The following is an 18,334-nucleotide window of genomic DNA, read 5'->3' on the forward strand; positions in this document are numbered from 1 at the left end:
CAAATCTATATCTCATCTCTAACTCTACCTACATCTCATATCTACATCCTCATATGTGGCTCCCATTTCATAAGTGCCTTCAGTTGAGTTAATAGACTCTTTTTTATTCATTTTAGCAGAAAGGTAATTAGGTTACATTTCCTTTTATATAGAAAAATATATTTTTCTTTTTATATAGAAAGCCAACACTTTTAATTTCACTTCACAGATACTTTTAGTTGATCAAGGTAATAAAAAAGGGCCAAGAATAAAAAAGACTTTTGAAAATATATAAAAATACATTTGAATTTGAGTAGAGATAAGCCTTCTATCAAAGCTAGCACAGCCTCCTTATCAGCAGCAGCACAGCCCTGAAAATAAAACTGCTGGGTGTTACACTTGGCTTGGGAACAAGCTTGTTTGGAGACCTTAAGCTTGTGGCTTCTCTATCACCCTTCTACATAGGGGAAACAGAGACAAAAGCTTCTAGAATGTAGTGCTAAAGTCACTTAACAAAATTACAATGATCATCTTTAAAAAGAAGCAAAGTCAAAAGTTAAATACATAAATCTACTGCAAGGTATTTATTACATTTTTTTCCCCAATTCTGTCGAAATTTCTTGAAGTATCTATTTTATAAACAATAACTGTTTTTGTATAATGCTAAAGAAATGAACCTTTATAACAAAGTGATATTTCCACAATTACGTTCATGACTGTATGACAACACTATTTAGAAAAGGCTTCGGATTTAGTCTAGCTACAAATCCTACTGGGAATGTTTAATGTAACTCTCAAGAGAAAAATATATCAGTATCCAATGTTTATTAAAAAGAACTTCATCCATAAAATATACTTCTACCTATTGTTGCTATTCAGTTAAGACCAACTATCAGTTTTTCATGAAATACTTTGGGTTGACAGCCACACCTCAACACTTTAAATTAACAATTTGATGCAACACTTATCCTCAAGAGCCACATAAATCAGAAATATCACATGGGCAATTTTTAAAGGTGAGCATATCACTGAAAACTGAGCAACTCCCCCCTGCCCTTCTCAATATCAAGAAGTTGATGATGGTTCTGATAATCTTACATGGAACTCAAGCTTATTAAGCTTATTTCATATCAGTATTTTGGCATATAATTCAGGATTAGTTATTACAGAAGCTAAAAACACACACAAAAAAATCTCTTTAATCAATCCAATATACAAAAAACAAGAGGCAAGGCTTACTATCAAAAAGAGATATTAGCTTGCTCTTGACAACACAGGTAATACCACATCACATTCCTATCATTCTGACAGGGAGTGCTGACAGCCTGCTCCAGAGATGCCAAGAGGACAGGTACAGAATAATTACTCCACTGCAACAGAATCATTTCTCTCTTGATACAAGTTTCAGCGTGATGAGAAACTCAACAGCAAGAGGAGAAGCTCTCCTTCCCCCTACTTCTCGTGTATTTCTCATTTCAGTCTTCAATAATCTCTACACCTCTGATCTCTATATATCATGAGGCAAACCCCAGTTTCCAGCCCAGTTTGTATTTCCCAAAGATGCTAAACTATTCAGCCTATGATATGAATAGCATTTTTTTTCTGTAAAGGTTGGATTATTTAATAACTAAACAATCTAACTCACAGGGTTACTGACCACGTTGAAGTAATGCAATTTCCACTGTTTTTACTGCTGGGTCAGCAAAATAAAGATATCTTGGGAGGGAAAGTTTTTCCTCTTCTTCCTGATTTTCATATAAATTAACACATCACGTAAGGCAAAAATAAAAACAACAAACACACTGAATCTTACATGCATACGATTATATCAGAAAGAATCAGTATGGGTTTATTGACAGTTGTACAACATCTTTCAGTTACTTCTTCTTTCATCTTCTATCTGCAAAGAACTTTACAAAGCAAACTACAAATATAAGTCCCATACTTGTTTTCTTCTTCTCTTAGCAAAGCCCTCCTGGGACTAAAGACAAAGGTGCTCCAAAATAATACTACTTCCAAATACACTGGAATGTGCATTCTGCAGTAAAACTGAATGATATCTGTTCCTTCTTCCAACCTTCCAGCCTACAACTCCCTTTTCATCTGCTTTCCTTCATTGCCACTCTTCTCTTGTTCCACAATCACTTTGTATTTGTAGTGCAACGCATTACACAGCAAGCACTTATCTTTACTCAAGACAATTACGAGCAATTACTGAATACCTGGAACACACAGCATGCAACTTCTAAGCCAGAAATCCTCTTCAGATGACCTCTTAAACTGATGACATATTTGTCATCTGGATAAGGCGTAGTACCTCCTGACTGCCTGCAACAATTACGTTAATGAAATGAAGTCTATTGAAAATTTCCCAACTGAGTGCCAGAAACAACGTTTGGTTTACTTTTAATACATCTCCTGAGCTGGACTTTATAGCCTCAGTAGACTGCCTTCAAATCCCAGGATAAGGATTCCACCCTGCACACTGTCCTTCTGTTCTGGTGTGCAGAGAGCTGATGGTCCGCTCAGCTGGTCAGCAGAAGCACAGGGGCTGCTTGCACAGCTACTGCAGCCATGCAAAATCTAGTGAGAACACGTTAAGTTTTGCATTTATTCCAGTAACCAACGTTCAAATGTAAGAGAAATTGCAATAATCACATGATCAGCACTCCAGATCAGGGAGAGAGAAAAGCTAATCATGCAGCACATCTCAAACAGTTTCACTAACAAGGAAGGCAGCGTTGAGGAAAATGCTTTGGTTTTACTTTTTGAAATCAGAAAGTTGCTGGTTGCAATAATGTTCTTCTTCTACTCCAACTTCCAGTGCTTTCACTCTGCGTTCTACACACTCATTTAAATGACAAAAAGCCTGTTGTGCTCAGTGCTGCACGCACCCTGTCTACTCCTGCAGGTCCACTAGAGGGAGAGAGATCCTAAACTAAGCTTCCAGAGAGGCCACTGTGAGTAGAAAACAATGACATTTTTCCCATACATGCAAGAGAAGGAGATGAAGACTACATGATCTTAAAAAGAGAGAGAGCTCTCTAACAGCTCCCTTGCAAACCAAAAGCACATCAACAAAATAATCTTTAATATTCCCCAGAAGTCATTTAGATTTTTGTGAACCTTAGCACAAAGTTTAAAACTCAGCTACATCTTTATGAATTTCTTAACAGTGCACTCAGCTAGCATTAAAACTGATCTCCTCCTATGAATAAATATAACCACACTAATGAAAGGAATTGCCAAAATGAGAAAACACTGCGGGAAATAAGGATACTGCAAGAATCATAGCTCAAATGTAAGCAATTTTTGCAGAATTGAGGTTATCTATGCTGGATTTTATTACACCAATTTTAAATGCTCTCTCAGATACACCAAGAAACAGCAGTATCCTTTGTTTTACTCTGGAGGAGAGACAAGCTCTCTTCTTTAGTACACGTCTGAAGCAGTATCACAACAGCTAAGACTGCACATCATACAAATTTTTTACAAGTCTAGCAGGTGAATCAGAAGAAAAAAACAACCAGTATATAGCGTGATGACCTTCATGTACTAAAACAAATTGTATGTATGCATGTGAATGCTTTTACACGCAGCACTGTAAAGCTTGGTGGTTTGATAATAAACACCTGGAGCACATGAAACATTTACGATCAAATAGTCCTTAAGGAAGAAAGAACTCGAAGAGGAGAAAATATGCAGGCAGAACAGGATACGCAGTTTGATTACTTTAGGTGGCAAAAGACATCTTAATTCTAACTACCCTTTATTTTTTTGCCTCATATACAAGTACTGCAGAATGCATCATCCCTCTTAGGTGCAGACAGCTTAGATTCAAAAGGCAAGTTCTTGAAATGACTACCAGAATGAAAAGGAACTGAAAAGTCACCTTTTTGGGTTTTTTTTGCTGTAGTTGAGATAGCTGCGCTAAGGTTACCCGCAGCATTTCTTCTACAAGAGAAAGAAACCTGGCACAGAAGTACACTCTCTTGTTACAAGGGCAAACTTGAAAATTTAATGAGGACAAAAGAATTCTATTTGATTACATGAACACAAAAGTCTCTAGAAAGTCTTGTAAAATAAAACCTCCATCTGAGGGTGTCCCAATGCTATACTGATCAATTTGCTGTAATGTGCATCTAGAAAAGATTATGGATATCAAACAAAGACCGAAATCCACTAAATTCACCACTAAGAGTTTAAATCTTCAGCATCAATCTCCCAATGAAAGAGAGCAAATTAAATAATAGCTCCGTTGTCTAAATTGTATGTGCTAATCTCAATGTTACTCCTAGGATCCAAAGTTTTGAAGCTAAAAATTTGTATGGTAAGAACATTATCCTATTGTCAACAGGACAATCCCAATTCCAAAGTTCAGAGGCTAAAAAAAAGTCTAAGATGTCCATAATAAACAATTACTCCTTGGGAAGGAAAAACACTGACACAGATAAAAAACACTGAATAGTTTTAGAAATCCTGAAAAGTACCCTGATTAAGAGTAACACGTTTCTTGACGGGATAATTTTTTTTTTGTTTCCCAAAAAACATGAAGTCTGTAAGTTTCTACATATAAGAGATACCATGGAAATAGATTTTGTTTTTACAAACTGCATCCACGTGGACAGCATCAGGTTGAGAATCGCTGTTAATGAGCAGCACGAAACACCCAAATAAGTAAATGCACTGGAGGCTTAATCATGACTAGAAACAAGACTTACTGACTTTTCTGCATAAACATTCAAATGTTTCCACCCCTATTTGATCTACATTTAAATAAATAAATAAATGAATAAAGAAGTTGAAAGACTTACCAGCTTCCTGTGAATTTAATACTTCTAAGGCATGCATCATGGCACTTGCGAAGACGTTGGCATCTTCTTTGCTGCCAAAATTCAGACCATACACTTGTCTAGCATCACGCCACTGATGGAAGGTCTGTGTAGCCTGATTGTACTTGAGCCCTTTTGGAATGGCACAGTTTATTACCACCTATAACAGTTAACAAATGAATAAATAAAATTGCTGTTTCGTTGCAAGTTTCATTTAGATTTTATGGAGCAATATAAAGAGGTCTGACTTTTAGTAGCACAGTAGTTGTGAAAATGCATCCGGATTTCAGAAACTGTCTTGGTTTTCCATTAATCTCACATCACTTGTTAGAATACATGTATATTTTTCATGAAATTATCACCTTCCTCCTGTGAATGCTGCATCCCTTATCTTGCAGCGCTTTCAGCAGCAGCTTACATGGACTACTACTACGCATCATAAGGCATCATCCTGCAAGACTGTTACAGCTCACACAAAAGGTGATAAATTCTAGCCAGTACAGCAACCATTTTTTACCAGCCATCCATTAAGATCTCATTGCACTTGGATAACAATATCCTCTCAGTATTTTCCGCTAACAAAAAAAAAACCTTTCCTCAGATGAATACACAGGTATTATTCATTGCAACAAGTTTTTAGTGAGAAATCAGACAAGGTATTTTCAGACTACACCTCACGTACATGACAGAAGATCAACAGCAGATAATCATTTCATGAAATGCTGGGAAAGGGGTGATCTATAGAAATTTTCCTCAAACAAAAAGATAATTCCAGCCCAAGTTATCACAAAGCAGAGCAAATTTTAAGACAGAGTGCCAGTCTGCTATTTAATCAAGATCTATTAAATTCCTCATCAAGGAATCACAGTTTAATCATTACTGCTCCCTTCTCCAGTTCTCAGGGTAGTAGATGTTTTTTGGAATAAACTGACCTGAGAAAATGAGCAAGAAGAAGCAAGAAAACAAGTCCTTACATTTAATATTTGGATTAAAGAGAACCACATCACCTATATCTACACTACTATTCTTCCTCCCTACATTTCCTGTAGGAAGGAATGCTAAAGACTGCACAAGGAGAATCACTTTAAAGATATACAAAGTGCTTAGTTTTATGGGGAGAAAGTCATAATAAAATTTCATTATTCAAGTTAAAAATGAAAGTAAATTTACTATTTGTAGCTCCCAAATTACCAAAAATAGTATTCTTAGTGTTAACAAGAAGCAAAAAGTTAGCTTAAAGTTCTTATTCAGAATTTTCAGAGATTCACTTACCTGATGATCCTGAATCTTCCTGCCAACGACTCTGAATGTGTTGTTGCCTGTGTGATGATATATGTGAACTCTGCTGAATCCAGTTGATCCACCAGCCGGTACCCATTTCTTATTGGCATCATCATAGACCATTACAGCAGCTCGTGCTTGGCAGATACTCTGTTCACTGTTAAAATACAAGTTTATTTCAGATCAGAACATTAGAATTCTTTTCACTCAGAAAGTTAAGGTAGCGCTCCTTGCAGCTTACTCACTTTCCATTAATTCAAAACTGCTATCACTTTGACATTTTGCTAACAGGCAATCATTCTGAACATGTGCAATAAAGACAAATACTGTATAACTACTAATAAAAAAAGCATTTCCTTTCTTTGCACCTTTTCTTAGCAGTTTTCTTTACATATTTTCTTTTGTCCTCCTCACCAGCTATGAGCTTTCTAAGCAAATGCTGAAGTTCTATACAACATTTTGGACCAACAGTGAAGAACAAAGAATCTGGAGCTGTACTAGTTTCATACAACTTGCATTTTCCAAGGGGCAACTACTTCTACAAGAAGATTGGAAGGCCCCGGCTTCCGTTAATATGTATGAGGAAACAAATACAAATGCATGCATGCACACATAGATGCTAGGATGAGGTTCAGCACACAGAAGTTTATCTTCTCATAAACAAAATGCTTTTCCATTTGGATGTATTTTACATCAGTTAGCACCTGGAATTTACATTTCCTCCCTAAGGAAAGGTTCTGTTGATTACTGAAAACTGCAGTTTCAACATCAGGGGACTTTACTGACGTCCACAGCTAATCCTGATTACAGCAGTCATCTGAAAGCTAAGGCACAGCCTAACGTTAAAGGGAGAATACCATGAATGGCATCATAGCAGAAATGAAACTAAGGAAAGCAGAATGTACTATAAACAGGCTTTATTGGAGGGGTGTGGATGGGCCAACACAAGTTGTCTTTGCGGGAAACATCCAGATGCAGACAGGACATAAAAATAGAAAGGAATGATTTCTTATCAGTATGCCAAATTCTCTGAACGCTGCACTCCAGCAGACCCGACATTACAGAAAACACATGAGATGCCTGGCTTGCAAAGAATGTGGTGCACCCATTTGGAGGACGGAGAATGCCGAGGAGACATTCATTTATTTATTTCTTTTAATAAATCACAAGAGGATAGTCATGAAATATTTGTCCATAAAATACCAAGGTGGAGAACACAACTCCCCACACACCCCTACTAAAAAAAGACAAGAATCAAGAGATTTCCCTATATCTCACCTCCACCTCCTGACACAAGAAAACACAGAAATGTATCCAGCTGCTTTGCTAGCTTTCAATGACAATGGTTTTGACAAAACAATTTCCATCACACTTCCCCCACAGCTCTCCAGCTAACAGAGTAAATGCTCGACACCAGAATGGTGGAGAAGCGAGAATACAGAAATCACACTTCTTACAACAGCAACAGAATCAAGATCAGATGAAGAAATACACTCTCAATTCTAAAATGACACTTATTCCAGTCTCACAATCTAAGCTCATAACAGGAGAACAACCTTTCAGTGGGCCACCTTTTTTCCAGACAGAAATAAGGTAAATATAGGTAGAGTAAAATTATAGCCTATGAACTATACTGGGAAAAGAAGTGCAGTATACACATCTTAAAACCTACCACTTAGACCTAAAGGACCATATCTGGTCCATAGAGAAACATTAGCTGCAAAGACTCTCCTACTCCTGTGAATAAAATAAACTGCAAATTTCAGGCGCTTCGCAAGTCGTATTAAAAAGCACAGCACAGGTAGGATGGCATTCCCTCATCTGAAAAGAGTGCAATCCAAAAACACATTAGACTTCCCTTATTTAGAGGCTATTTTGGCAACAATCTTACCAATGTTCAGATCCAGAAATACTCAGCATTGATCAGAAAGCACAAAGTAGTGGTTTTCTACATTACAGAGTAGTTTTGTACAAAATTTAGACAGTTTCTGAACCTACAACAGTTTTCCTATGTCTGAATCTGGGTTTACCATAAGCACGATAAACCATAAGTGACAGCACCTAGATACTGATTTGGAAACAGAGCCACGTGGCCTGCAGAGTTCCCGTTAAAAAATAACTTCATCTCAGAGTCACAATCATGTGGCAGACAAAGAAAAAACACAAACATTTAGATCCTATTAAAAACGGAGACAATAAGCTGATACATTCCAATTACAGTAAGGTAGTATCAGAGAATGATTAGGTAATGGTACAGTGATCAGAAGGCTTAATTAGTAGGAAAGACCACCAAATTCAAACGCTCTTCTTCAGTGCTTTCTTATCCTCTGCCCTATCACAGTCCTTCCACATGTCTAAGCTCTGGAAAAGCTCCTTTTCTACACGATTTTTATTTTCCAACATAAGAAAAAAAACCTACTTATTTTACAGCTACTCAGAATTTAAGTGACACAATTCAAAGCACAAAGCGGCCTTGACTACTACTCCCAGCTTTTCTTTAGCAATTGTCCTCATTATTTTGAGTTCCACTTCTCAGGCTATGCCTTACAACTGGAAATACTATGCAAAACTCTCGATCACTAATATTTCATGCTCCATTTAAAATAAAATCATTTTCTTAATAGCAGTGGGTAATTCTTACCCGCACAAAGATACAGGATGATTCACATCCTTTAAAAAAGGCAAATACCAACCATTTCCATTTGACCTACTTGATTATTACAAAATAAGCACTCTGCCTTCATTGCACACAAGTCCTAAAACTAACATTTTCACATTCCGTGCCTATAATTTTCCTATCCAGGTACCAATTTGAAGGCAGCAAACTCCCCTCCTGCTAACAGCTCCCACCATCCATCACTTTGTTTACCAGGCTGCAGCATTTAAGATAGACAAATGAAACCATTGCTATCAGAAACAAATTAAAGCATCACAGCGTGCTAGGTTTTTTTCAGCGTTCAATAACTGCACTTTACTACACGGAGGGAGACAAATTCAATTTCTTTCTCTTAGTAAAAGTTCTACACTCTAAAACGACTGTTACTTATTCTGAAGAACAGCAGGAAGGCACGATCTCTTGTAAATATGGATTCTCAGGCCTTCTCTTTGATGCTTATTTGAGTATAGCAGCCAACGAGCACTATAAATATGTAAGGCTCCCTCCCAAAATTCTCATTTTTAAAGCAAGAGCCACAGCTGAGCTCCTGCCCTCAAAAGGCTACAGCAAATCAAACAGCCATGCGTGTACCTCAGCACCACGGCACTGACAGGTCTAACAAATAAAAAAGAAAGGCCTTGCTTTCTTTCCTTGTTTCACCTCCAGGGAAAGCTCCAAGTTTTATGGAAGGGCTGTTAACCAGCACCTCACCCATACTCTTCATATTCCTCCACTATACACAATCTTCAGTTCAAAAGGGACAGGAGCCAACTGAAACAGAAGAGTGCCTTTTATTGTATTCTTTGGTCTTCATGTTTATTTCACTTCCCTGCTGTATTTCCAACAGGAGGAAGGTCTTCACTCATCACGGAATTTATACATGACCCCTTTATAGCCCACAGAGGTTCTGTGAATGCCCATTTTCCTTTGACTGCAGGACCTGACCGTCAGATGTAAGGAGACAACTTCCTTCACTACGCAAGAGCCACTATGGTATGATTACAGGACACACTTTCAGACAGACTGGGAATGAGCAAGTTCTCTAATGCTGCGGAACAAAAGGAAAAGGGTCAGCACCTCTTTGCCGTGTCACTACATCTTCTAGAGCAGCCTTCATTGACTCACATCTCTACAGCTTTTCCTTCTTCTGGCATATTTACTGGTGTAACATCCCCAGGAGCCGTTACATTCTGGCCAGCCTACATCTTTCCAACAGAAGCTCTTGCTGGGTATGCAGGAAGACAAGCAAGACACCTCCCTCCAGCTCCAAAGGCTGCTGCCAAAACACGCAGCTGTTTCCAGGGGCTGACTGCCAGCTCACTGGGCCAGTGGGCTGCAGAACTAAAGTGACAATCTAAATCTTCACTCAATTAAATGATTATCTATTTCCAAGTAAACTCACTGAACTAGGCATGTGAAACTATATCCACAGGAGGGAAGATTCATACTTAGCAGCGCTTACCAAACCTTAGGAAACAAAGCATACGAGCCCTCTTCCCAAAATCCAGACTCGACAAATAGCTGGATAAATGCACATTAGCAACACTTCTATAGACATAAAGCTGTGACTGTTGAAGCCAACTATTATTCTGGATAAATCCACCTACAGCAATATTATATAAAGCTGAAGACAGGGGGGTTGGTTTTTGTTGGGGGTGGGGGAAAGTAAGGGGAGGTCTGGCACTCGAAAAGCTCACACAGAAAAATATAGTAGTAATGAATCATAAGATTGTTCTTAAGGGAGAATATACTTTCCTCCTCCGGTGATGAGATCATATGGAAAGTTCAAAAACCACAGCAAACTGACCCCTAACAGACATGATTCCTTTGCCCAAATGGAATGTGCTCCCTCTTTCACATTCCAAGTTCTTAAGCTCAGAGCACAGTGACACCAGCAGCCTGCTGAGCTAAGCCTCCCCCAGCAAAGGGGATGCTTGCTTTCCCTCCATTAAGGGATAAAAAAAAAGGATGAAGGCTGTAGATGACCAAATGCATATAGAATAGTACAGGACTGCAGCCACAGAAAAAGATAATTCAATATTCCAACAAAAGCAAGGAAAAGTTGAGACCGCTGATGTTCTCAAGCTTTAGTCTGTTCGCAATATAACAAACAGACTTGTGGAGTTTTGTTGCTTTTTTAAGCCATATCCACCACTGCTTCTTTTGGCTGGTATGTTCCCAATTCATAGAAACAACATTCTGAAATGTGCAGTCTCTCTAGGTCAGAAAGGAACGGAAAGATGCTGATTCACCAAATGCCTACTGAGGATTTTCAAACTGCAACACACAGCCAGAAAACCACAAACATCTCTAATACTGACGTCTAAAAATAGAATTTCACAAGCAGCACAATACAGGTCCAAATATCCAGTTCTGTATCTAGGTGGAGTTTTGAAAGATGATTTTCCTCAGTTGTTCCTGAACCCCTACTGGCATGATACAGTGAGAATGAGCGTTCTCCACTTTGCTATTAAAAGAAAATACACCTGGTACTGCAGCACTACTTTCTATCAACTGAAACAGATAATCCAAAAAGTTGGCATGTGTTCTAAGTTGCTCATTTGGCTTAATTCAGTAGCTATTTGCCAGCATTTTAAAGTTAATAAGATCTTTCTAGTGCCCTTAAGTTACTTTTCTCTCTAACTAACTAACCAACCTAGCTGAATATGTTGCCCCGCAGAAGCACTGGGTGCCTGGTACAGCAGAATAAGCTATGTCATCTTCTTGCTTGCATCCAACATCAACTAACGTGGCTTGGCCACTCCAGGACTTCAGACAGTACAGCATTTAACTCACCTTCTAAGCTTTAGAATAAGAGCAATATGAGGCCAGCTGATACACTTAATTCTGGCTTCTCACGTGGAATCTTTTTCTGACATTCTGATCACCCTGAGGACAAGAGTGGCTGCTGATTTCCTACAGCAGGTCAAACTCATCCACAAATTTACCATTCAAATGGGAGGTGAAAGCAGAGGGAGCAGCTCCAGATTGCTTCATTAACAGCTCCCCTGTAATGTGTTACTTCTTGCCTTTGCTCAGAAAAAACTTTTGATTGATAACTGAGAGATTCATTCATCTCCCCCACTTTTTCTTTCTCATTAATTACTTAGATCACAGACTAGCTGCAGTATCAGAAACCAGACAAATCTGCATGGGAAAGCCTCTACTAGACATAAAACCTACTACCACTGAGGAGTAAAGGAAGCTGAATCTAAATGCTGGGACTGAAAGCTTGCAAAGGAACAAAGCTTTCCTTCTGGCATAGTATTCTGCAATGCTATATTCAAAAATTATTGTTGTACAGCTTTTTTTTTTTTCTCCTTCTCTCAATAAATGCCTTCAACAATGGAAATTGCTTCTAAATTTCCATATAAAATCATTTAACATTAATTTAAGAGCAGCCTGCTTTTATAGTAACTAACAGAATAAACTTGCTACTTTGCTAAACATCTGTTCTCTCAGTTCTGCGGTTTTATCAACAGACCATTCCCTGGCAGCAGGTGGCTATTAGAGAGGTTAAGGAAATCACTGCAGGAAGAAAGCATCATCTAAAACAACAGCTTAATCTCAAATGGAAATATTTTTCACATAGAATTGCTTATTTATAAGCCTATGAATTCTCTATTTTTAAATACTGTTGCATATTACCACATTTAACATGAAAGTACTGCATAAAGTGACCACGCAGCCCCTGAGTTGGCCATTGAGTACCATCTCTAGGTTTGTCCTGATTCATATAAAAACACAGCAATTACTCTCGTTAGAAACTGCTATTTAAGTTTGAAAACACATGCTTGAGTCAGGCAAATGCTCACAGTTCAGAATAATATTTCAGAAATAGCAGATGTGAAAATTTCTGTACTAATGGTTGTTTGTTTTAATTGATAATAACAGAGAAAGTACACGCAAAAACAGTCTGAGAAATGGTAACGATGAATGCATTCTGAATGCAGACACTTCAGGGAGTGAAAAGCATCAAAGAAACCGCATGAAAATGTAAAAGAAATTGTAGCTGCTCTGTACACAAAAGAAACCTCTTGTCACTTTCTTAAGCAAACTATTACAGCAGACAAAAGGAATGACAATTTGATGTCTTATTTCTTATAGAGAAGGAAAAATTCCTTAATTTTGATCATCCATAGTACACACTGCATGTCACAGAACTGGAAACACTCGGAAGCATCAGCTAAAAAACAGGGTCCAAGTCAACACATCAACTGCACCACTCCACCCTCCACAGGTTAACTGCTTCCCTTCATTTTTTCCCTTATTTGTGCTAAAATAGTATCCATGTGTTAATCTGCTTTGGGGCTGTAAAGGAGGAACAGTTTTATCATAAACTGCACTTCAGATTCAAAGTCTTCCTTATAAGTAATTTGGAGTGGGAAAAAATACAGCACTAGAACCATTATGCATTCAAAATGTAAGCACAGTCTTGATACAGACAATACAGACAATACTTTTAAGAGGTGAGGCTTTAAATCCCAACAAAGAACTTACTTTGAACAATTAAACAGCGTACATTTGCCCAAGCCCCATGACCAAAAGAAACAGCAAGTTTACTTGAAATTGCAAGTTGAGAGGTGACAAAATATGAGTTTGGATAAACTGGATTTTAGCCACAAGATTTGCTTTTCACCTTGTATACAAACTTAAGAGATAACTTCAAGGAAATACTTAATAGCTTTCACCGTTTAGCTTTGAGACAATATTTTTCAACGAAGTAGCCTCTAAGCAGCAAAAGCAATCTTTCTCCCCCGATTTTCTACCTTCTTCTTCCTATCAAGAACCATTAAAAAGCTTTTGCTGAGTGTTTCCTACAGACATTTTGAAAAATATCTGAACCGAGTGCTGGCTGGCTGTTTCATTACAGCTTCTTTGCAGGAGGAATAAAATCTTTTGTAGACGCCTTTCTTACACTGCTAAAATCAGATCTTACGTTTAGACTCCAGAGAACCACGAATGGGATCATTCAGTTTACACTTCTGCTGTGAACTCACCCACATTATTGCTTTCTTTTATGCTGTTACACAAGGTGCTCTCTGAAGTGTGCTGCTTTTGGTAATTCATCCAGATTTTTTTTTTCCCTCTGAAAATATTCCACTCTTAAAAGCAAAGCTATTTTTTCCCCACACTTCCTTCACACATTTCATGAGTTTACTGACACTAAAAGGTTACGCAGAATCTAAGCGGTAATTTAAGTAGATTAAGATTCCTCAGTGCAGATCCAATGATTCAACGCAGTGGCATTACAAGCCAAGAGTTCTGCTACAGTCTGGCAAGCACTGTTTGGATGGCAGTCTTACTTCATGGTGGAACAGAAGCACAAGGTTGCTACCAATGATCTTTCATACAACTTGAGACTCTTTTTAAATCAAATATATCTATTATGTCATAACACTCTGAAAATCTGACAAAGCAAACAGATAACAAGCTCCATGACACAATGTAGGGACAAACCAATCTGCAAGCACCAGACTCTGCTGTGACTGAGCAAAGCTAACAGTCGTAAAATCAATACATTTACTGAAAAGGAACTACCACAGCTTTAAAAGTTCAAGTCTATTAACTAAAGACCCGTGCCAAAAGCCAGATGCATTACTTCCTTCCTATAAAGTTTTTGCTGAAGGTTTGTCACTTTCAGTGCTCCAGTTCCCTGAATCTGAGCCCAGTTGCACCATGGGAAGCTTTTAAGTGGGCATGAAGAACACCACCATCTTTAGCAACTAGATTGACAGTTGCTCATGATTTCCTGTGGGGAAAAAAAATGACGACTTAACACCCATTTCCCATCTTCTATCCATATTTTAACAGACATGACCTTACACCATTTCTTAAAAACTTTCAACATACGGCACAAATCACAGCTTCCAGAGTCCAGGCTCCCAGTGCAATCAGAGCTCTTGAATGCACTCTGCAACACAATCCATCATTATACTACCATCGCTGTGGATCACGTAACTCACTTTGCTTCCAGATAAAGGATACTCTGTTCCTCCTGGAATAGTACGATAGTAGCATTTCTACATTACTTATTTAATATAATGGATGCTTCCGATGTAGAGAGCTGTGTAAAGGGTTTGTGGCTGATCTCTGATTGAGACATTACAGCCCCAGTCAGTGTTAATACACAGATATGCAATTCACAGCTCATTACAATGATTCTTGTAGAAGTGCCTTTTTAAAACTCACTTCCACCTAAAAATACAGAAATAAAAAGCATACTTCATGCTCTTGCTTTTAAATACCGCATTGATATTAATATGAATTAGAGAAAACAGGGCTCCACTACAGAAACAAGAAGTATCTAGCAGCAGCGACCACAGAAAAAGCTGGAGTCAGCCCCAGTCTCGATCAGCAAGTTGCCTTCCCAAATCCACAAGATTCGTGGCAGTCTGGATGAATGGAGTACTTAATGCCTGTGTAAAGGGACATTAAGACCAGGTTGGATGGGGCCCTGGGCAGCCTGAGCTGTGGGGGCATCCCTGCCCACAGCTGGGGATTGGGGCTGGGTGGGCTTTAAGGTACCTTCCAACCCAAACCACTTTATGATTCAGTGATAGAGCAAAATACTCCTAAATGTCTTGGTGCAACTGCCTTGAAGTCAAGAAGGCAGCTGGTCACAGATAACAAGGATACTCAATGGTACCTGATCAAGTCAATTGCCTTCTGCAACAAGATGATGACAAGGGTCATGGAACTTGACTTCAGCAAGGCCTACAGCACAGCATTCCACAGTACCTTTAGTCAAACTAAACAGGGACTGAATGTGTGGGCTACAAAGCAGACAAAGAGAAGGTGGCTAGATGATGCTCAAATGGTTACAGCGAGCAGTTTGAAATTTAACTGGTAAGCTGTTACTGACAAATGACTCAGGTCAAAAGCTGATACAGTTTAATGTCTTCATTAATGACCGGGAAACAGCCTCAACAAGTCTGTGGATGGCCATTTCAAACAGGGAGAGTAGATATGTAGGACAACAGAGCTATGCTAAAGAAGTCTGCAGGCTGGACAAACCAGCCGAGGGAAACCTCAGGGGCAAAAAACTACACCTGGGATAAAGTAATCACCTGTCTGTAAGAAAGTGATTACTCCCCTCTGTTCAACACTTGAGATCATATCTGGAGCATCGTGTCCAGTTTTAAGCTCCCGAGTACAAGAAAGGCTGACAAACTGGAGCAAGTCAGACAGAAAACCATTAAGGGGATTAGAGAAAAAGATGCATGAGGAGCAGCTGAGACAGCTGTGTGTGTTTAGTCTTAGTAGAAGCTAAAAGGCAGGCACGAAATTGCCATTCTCAACTACTCCACAGCTCATTATAGAAAATACAGCCAGCTTCTTCTCAGAAGTGCACAGGGATGAGAGGTAACAGCCAAAGGTTACAGAAAAGGAGCTTTCAACCAGGTAAGACAAAGTTCCACCAGGAGAGCAGTTAATGAGTGGAACAAGCTGCCAGAGAAGCTAGCTCTGGAAGCCCCACCCTCAAAGACTTCAGAATTCAGCTGGACGAGGCCATGAAGCAACCCAACCAAACTTGAAGAACAGCCTGCATTGAGCCCAGGACTACAGCTGAGGAACTCCCAGAACTCCCATCGTGACTAAATATGCTACAGTTCTAAAAGGAAAAAATATCCTTTGAGGAGCTCCTACTGATTTGCAGACATCTCATCAGAAGTACCTTATTTATGACAATTACTGCCTTAACACCTCATTACACTGGAATGTTCTTCCCAAAAATAACATTGTGCATTTCACACTTGCAGTTTCAGCCAGCCTCTCCCGTAGCACACAAAGAGAGACCTTAAACACTAGCAGTCCTGCTGCTCAGTGTCTAAAGCTAGGAGGTTTAAATGAACTGCGCATTTGTATTACTGACCTGTTCTACAAAATAGATGTCTGTATATTTAAAACAGCATCTGACTAAGCTATTTGAGAATGTTATGATTAGCAGAGTAACTTAGTGAGTCTGAAAGGGAAACAACATACTACAGTTCTCAACTACAGATGAAACAAGCAAGAGAACATCAGAAAACGTGGAACTGAAGGACTTGGGAAGATCCAAGGGAAAGTAAACATCTCAATGCTTTTCCTTTTTAGATCAAACAAAGTTTTTGGTCTTTGTCAATTTATAGGTCTTCCTGAACTTCTTGGAATTCTATTATTAAATATATATGAACTATTAGAGGTATAAGGAAGTGAGACTGAAACGTGGGCACACCGTTTCAAATGAAACTCTGCTAATCAGGAATAAAGGGGAAGGATTACTCCAAACATCTTACATGCCACATTGACATCCAAAGTGCTTCTGTCTCTCCCTTTCTGTTTTTTTCTTGTTCTAAAAGTACCCAGCAAACACATAGGGAACTTGGAACTCCTACTCAAATAAGGAAGGAAAAATGAAATGTGTTTTTTAAAAGGCAGGTGAGTCATTGTTCTGCAAGTTCAGAAAAAGGAAGGAGGAAAAATAGTTTTAGAAGTTATGAGAAGTTTAGTTGAGCATTAGAAGAAATTAGTTACAACTGCAGTTATGCACCAGGACAGTTAACAAAGGAGTTGGTAGAACTCCCTTTCACATGAGATTCTTTTCCAAAAAGAGATTAGAGAAATACCTGTCAAGGCTGATCACAGCAGCCTTCAACTCATTGCTCCAATGAAAGTGATTACATCAGTCCTACCTTTATGTATGCCAGAGCACTTCACAACCATTTTCTCTTCCTCTTGTCCTTATCCAAACTTTTCCTATTTCACTTCTACTGATCTATACCCGCTGCAACCATCCCACTCTTTTACCTCCTCTCTCCTGTTCCTCTCCCTCTAGATTACAGTTCCTTGCTCCAGCAATTGCTTGTACATCATTCCCTCCACGAACATTATTTAACAGAAGGGAAAACAGCTGCTTTACAAGGGTGGATAGTAACAGGACAAAGGGAGTGGTTTTAAACTGAGACAGGGGAGGTTTAGGTTAGATATTAGGAGGCATTTTTTCACTCAGAGGGTGGTGACGCACTGGAGCATGTTGCCCAAGGAGGTTGTGGATGCCCCATCCATGGAGTCTTACAAGGCCAGTCTGGATGTGGCTCTGGGCAGCCTGGTCAACCCCCTGGGCAGGGGGGTTGAAACTAGATGACCATTGTGGCCCTTTTCAACCCCGGCCATTCTATGATTAACACAACTGACTCCTCCAACTCCCTTTCCGCAGACAGGTGTTATTCTCAGGCTTCCAGGTGAGGTACCTCTTCCTAGGCCAAGTCCACAACTAATTCATCCTCCTCACCACAGTCACTGCTTCTGCCTCTCTCATCTTCTTATCACACGTTATCCCTGGTACCAATTAGCAGCAAGACACTGCCATCCTCTACTGCTTTTCTGAACTGGCCTCAGGTCAAACCACACAGGTACAGCAGACCACAAAGGTACAGCTCACAAGAAAATGCACAGCCTGTTTCTATGGGAAATCAGCTCTCTAAGCTAAGGAACAATGGACAAGGAAGGCCCCATTTCAAATTATGCTATTCTTTTCCCAGTAGGTAAGTATATCCATCACGTTAGTCATCATAATGTTCTGAAAATGTATACCCTATACAGC

At 39.1% G+C, this 18,334-nt stretch overlaps 1 protein-coding gene across 6 annotated transcripts in view; it reads right to left on the reverse strand.

Annotated features, from left to right (window-relative positions):
* The window catches only part of ENAH (ENAH actin regulator), an 85,029-nt gene that overhangs the window by 34,336 nt on the left and 32,359 nt on the right, over window positions 1-18,334 (reverse strand). For all 6 annotated transcript variants that reach the window (XM_072332363.1, XM_072332365.1, XM_072332364.1 and 3 more), the window contains exons 2-3: window positions 6,084-6,249; window positions 4,794-4,971 (exon numbers count right to left, since the gene is read on the reverse strand). In XM_072332363.1, the coding sequence (XP_072188464.1) occupies window positions 4,794-4,971; window positions 6,084-6,249 (344 nt within the window). The remainder of the gene's footprint in view (window positions 1-4,793; window positions 4,972-6,083; window positions 6,250-18,334) is intronic.

This window comes from Excalfactoria chinensis, chromosome 3 (assembly GCF_039878825.1).
Source record: "Excalfactoria chinensis isolate bCotChi1 chromosome 3, bCotChi1.hap2, whole genome shotgun sequence".
Taxonomy (NCBI): domain Eukaryota; kingdom Metazoa; phylum Chordata; class Aves; order Galliformes; family Phasianidae; genus Excalfactoria; species Excalfactoria chinensis.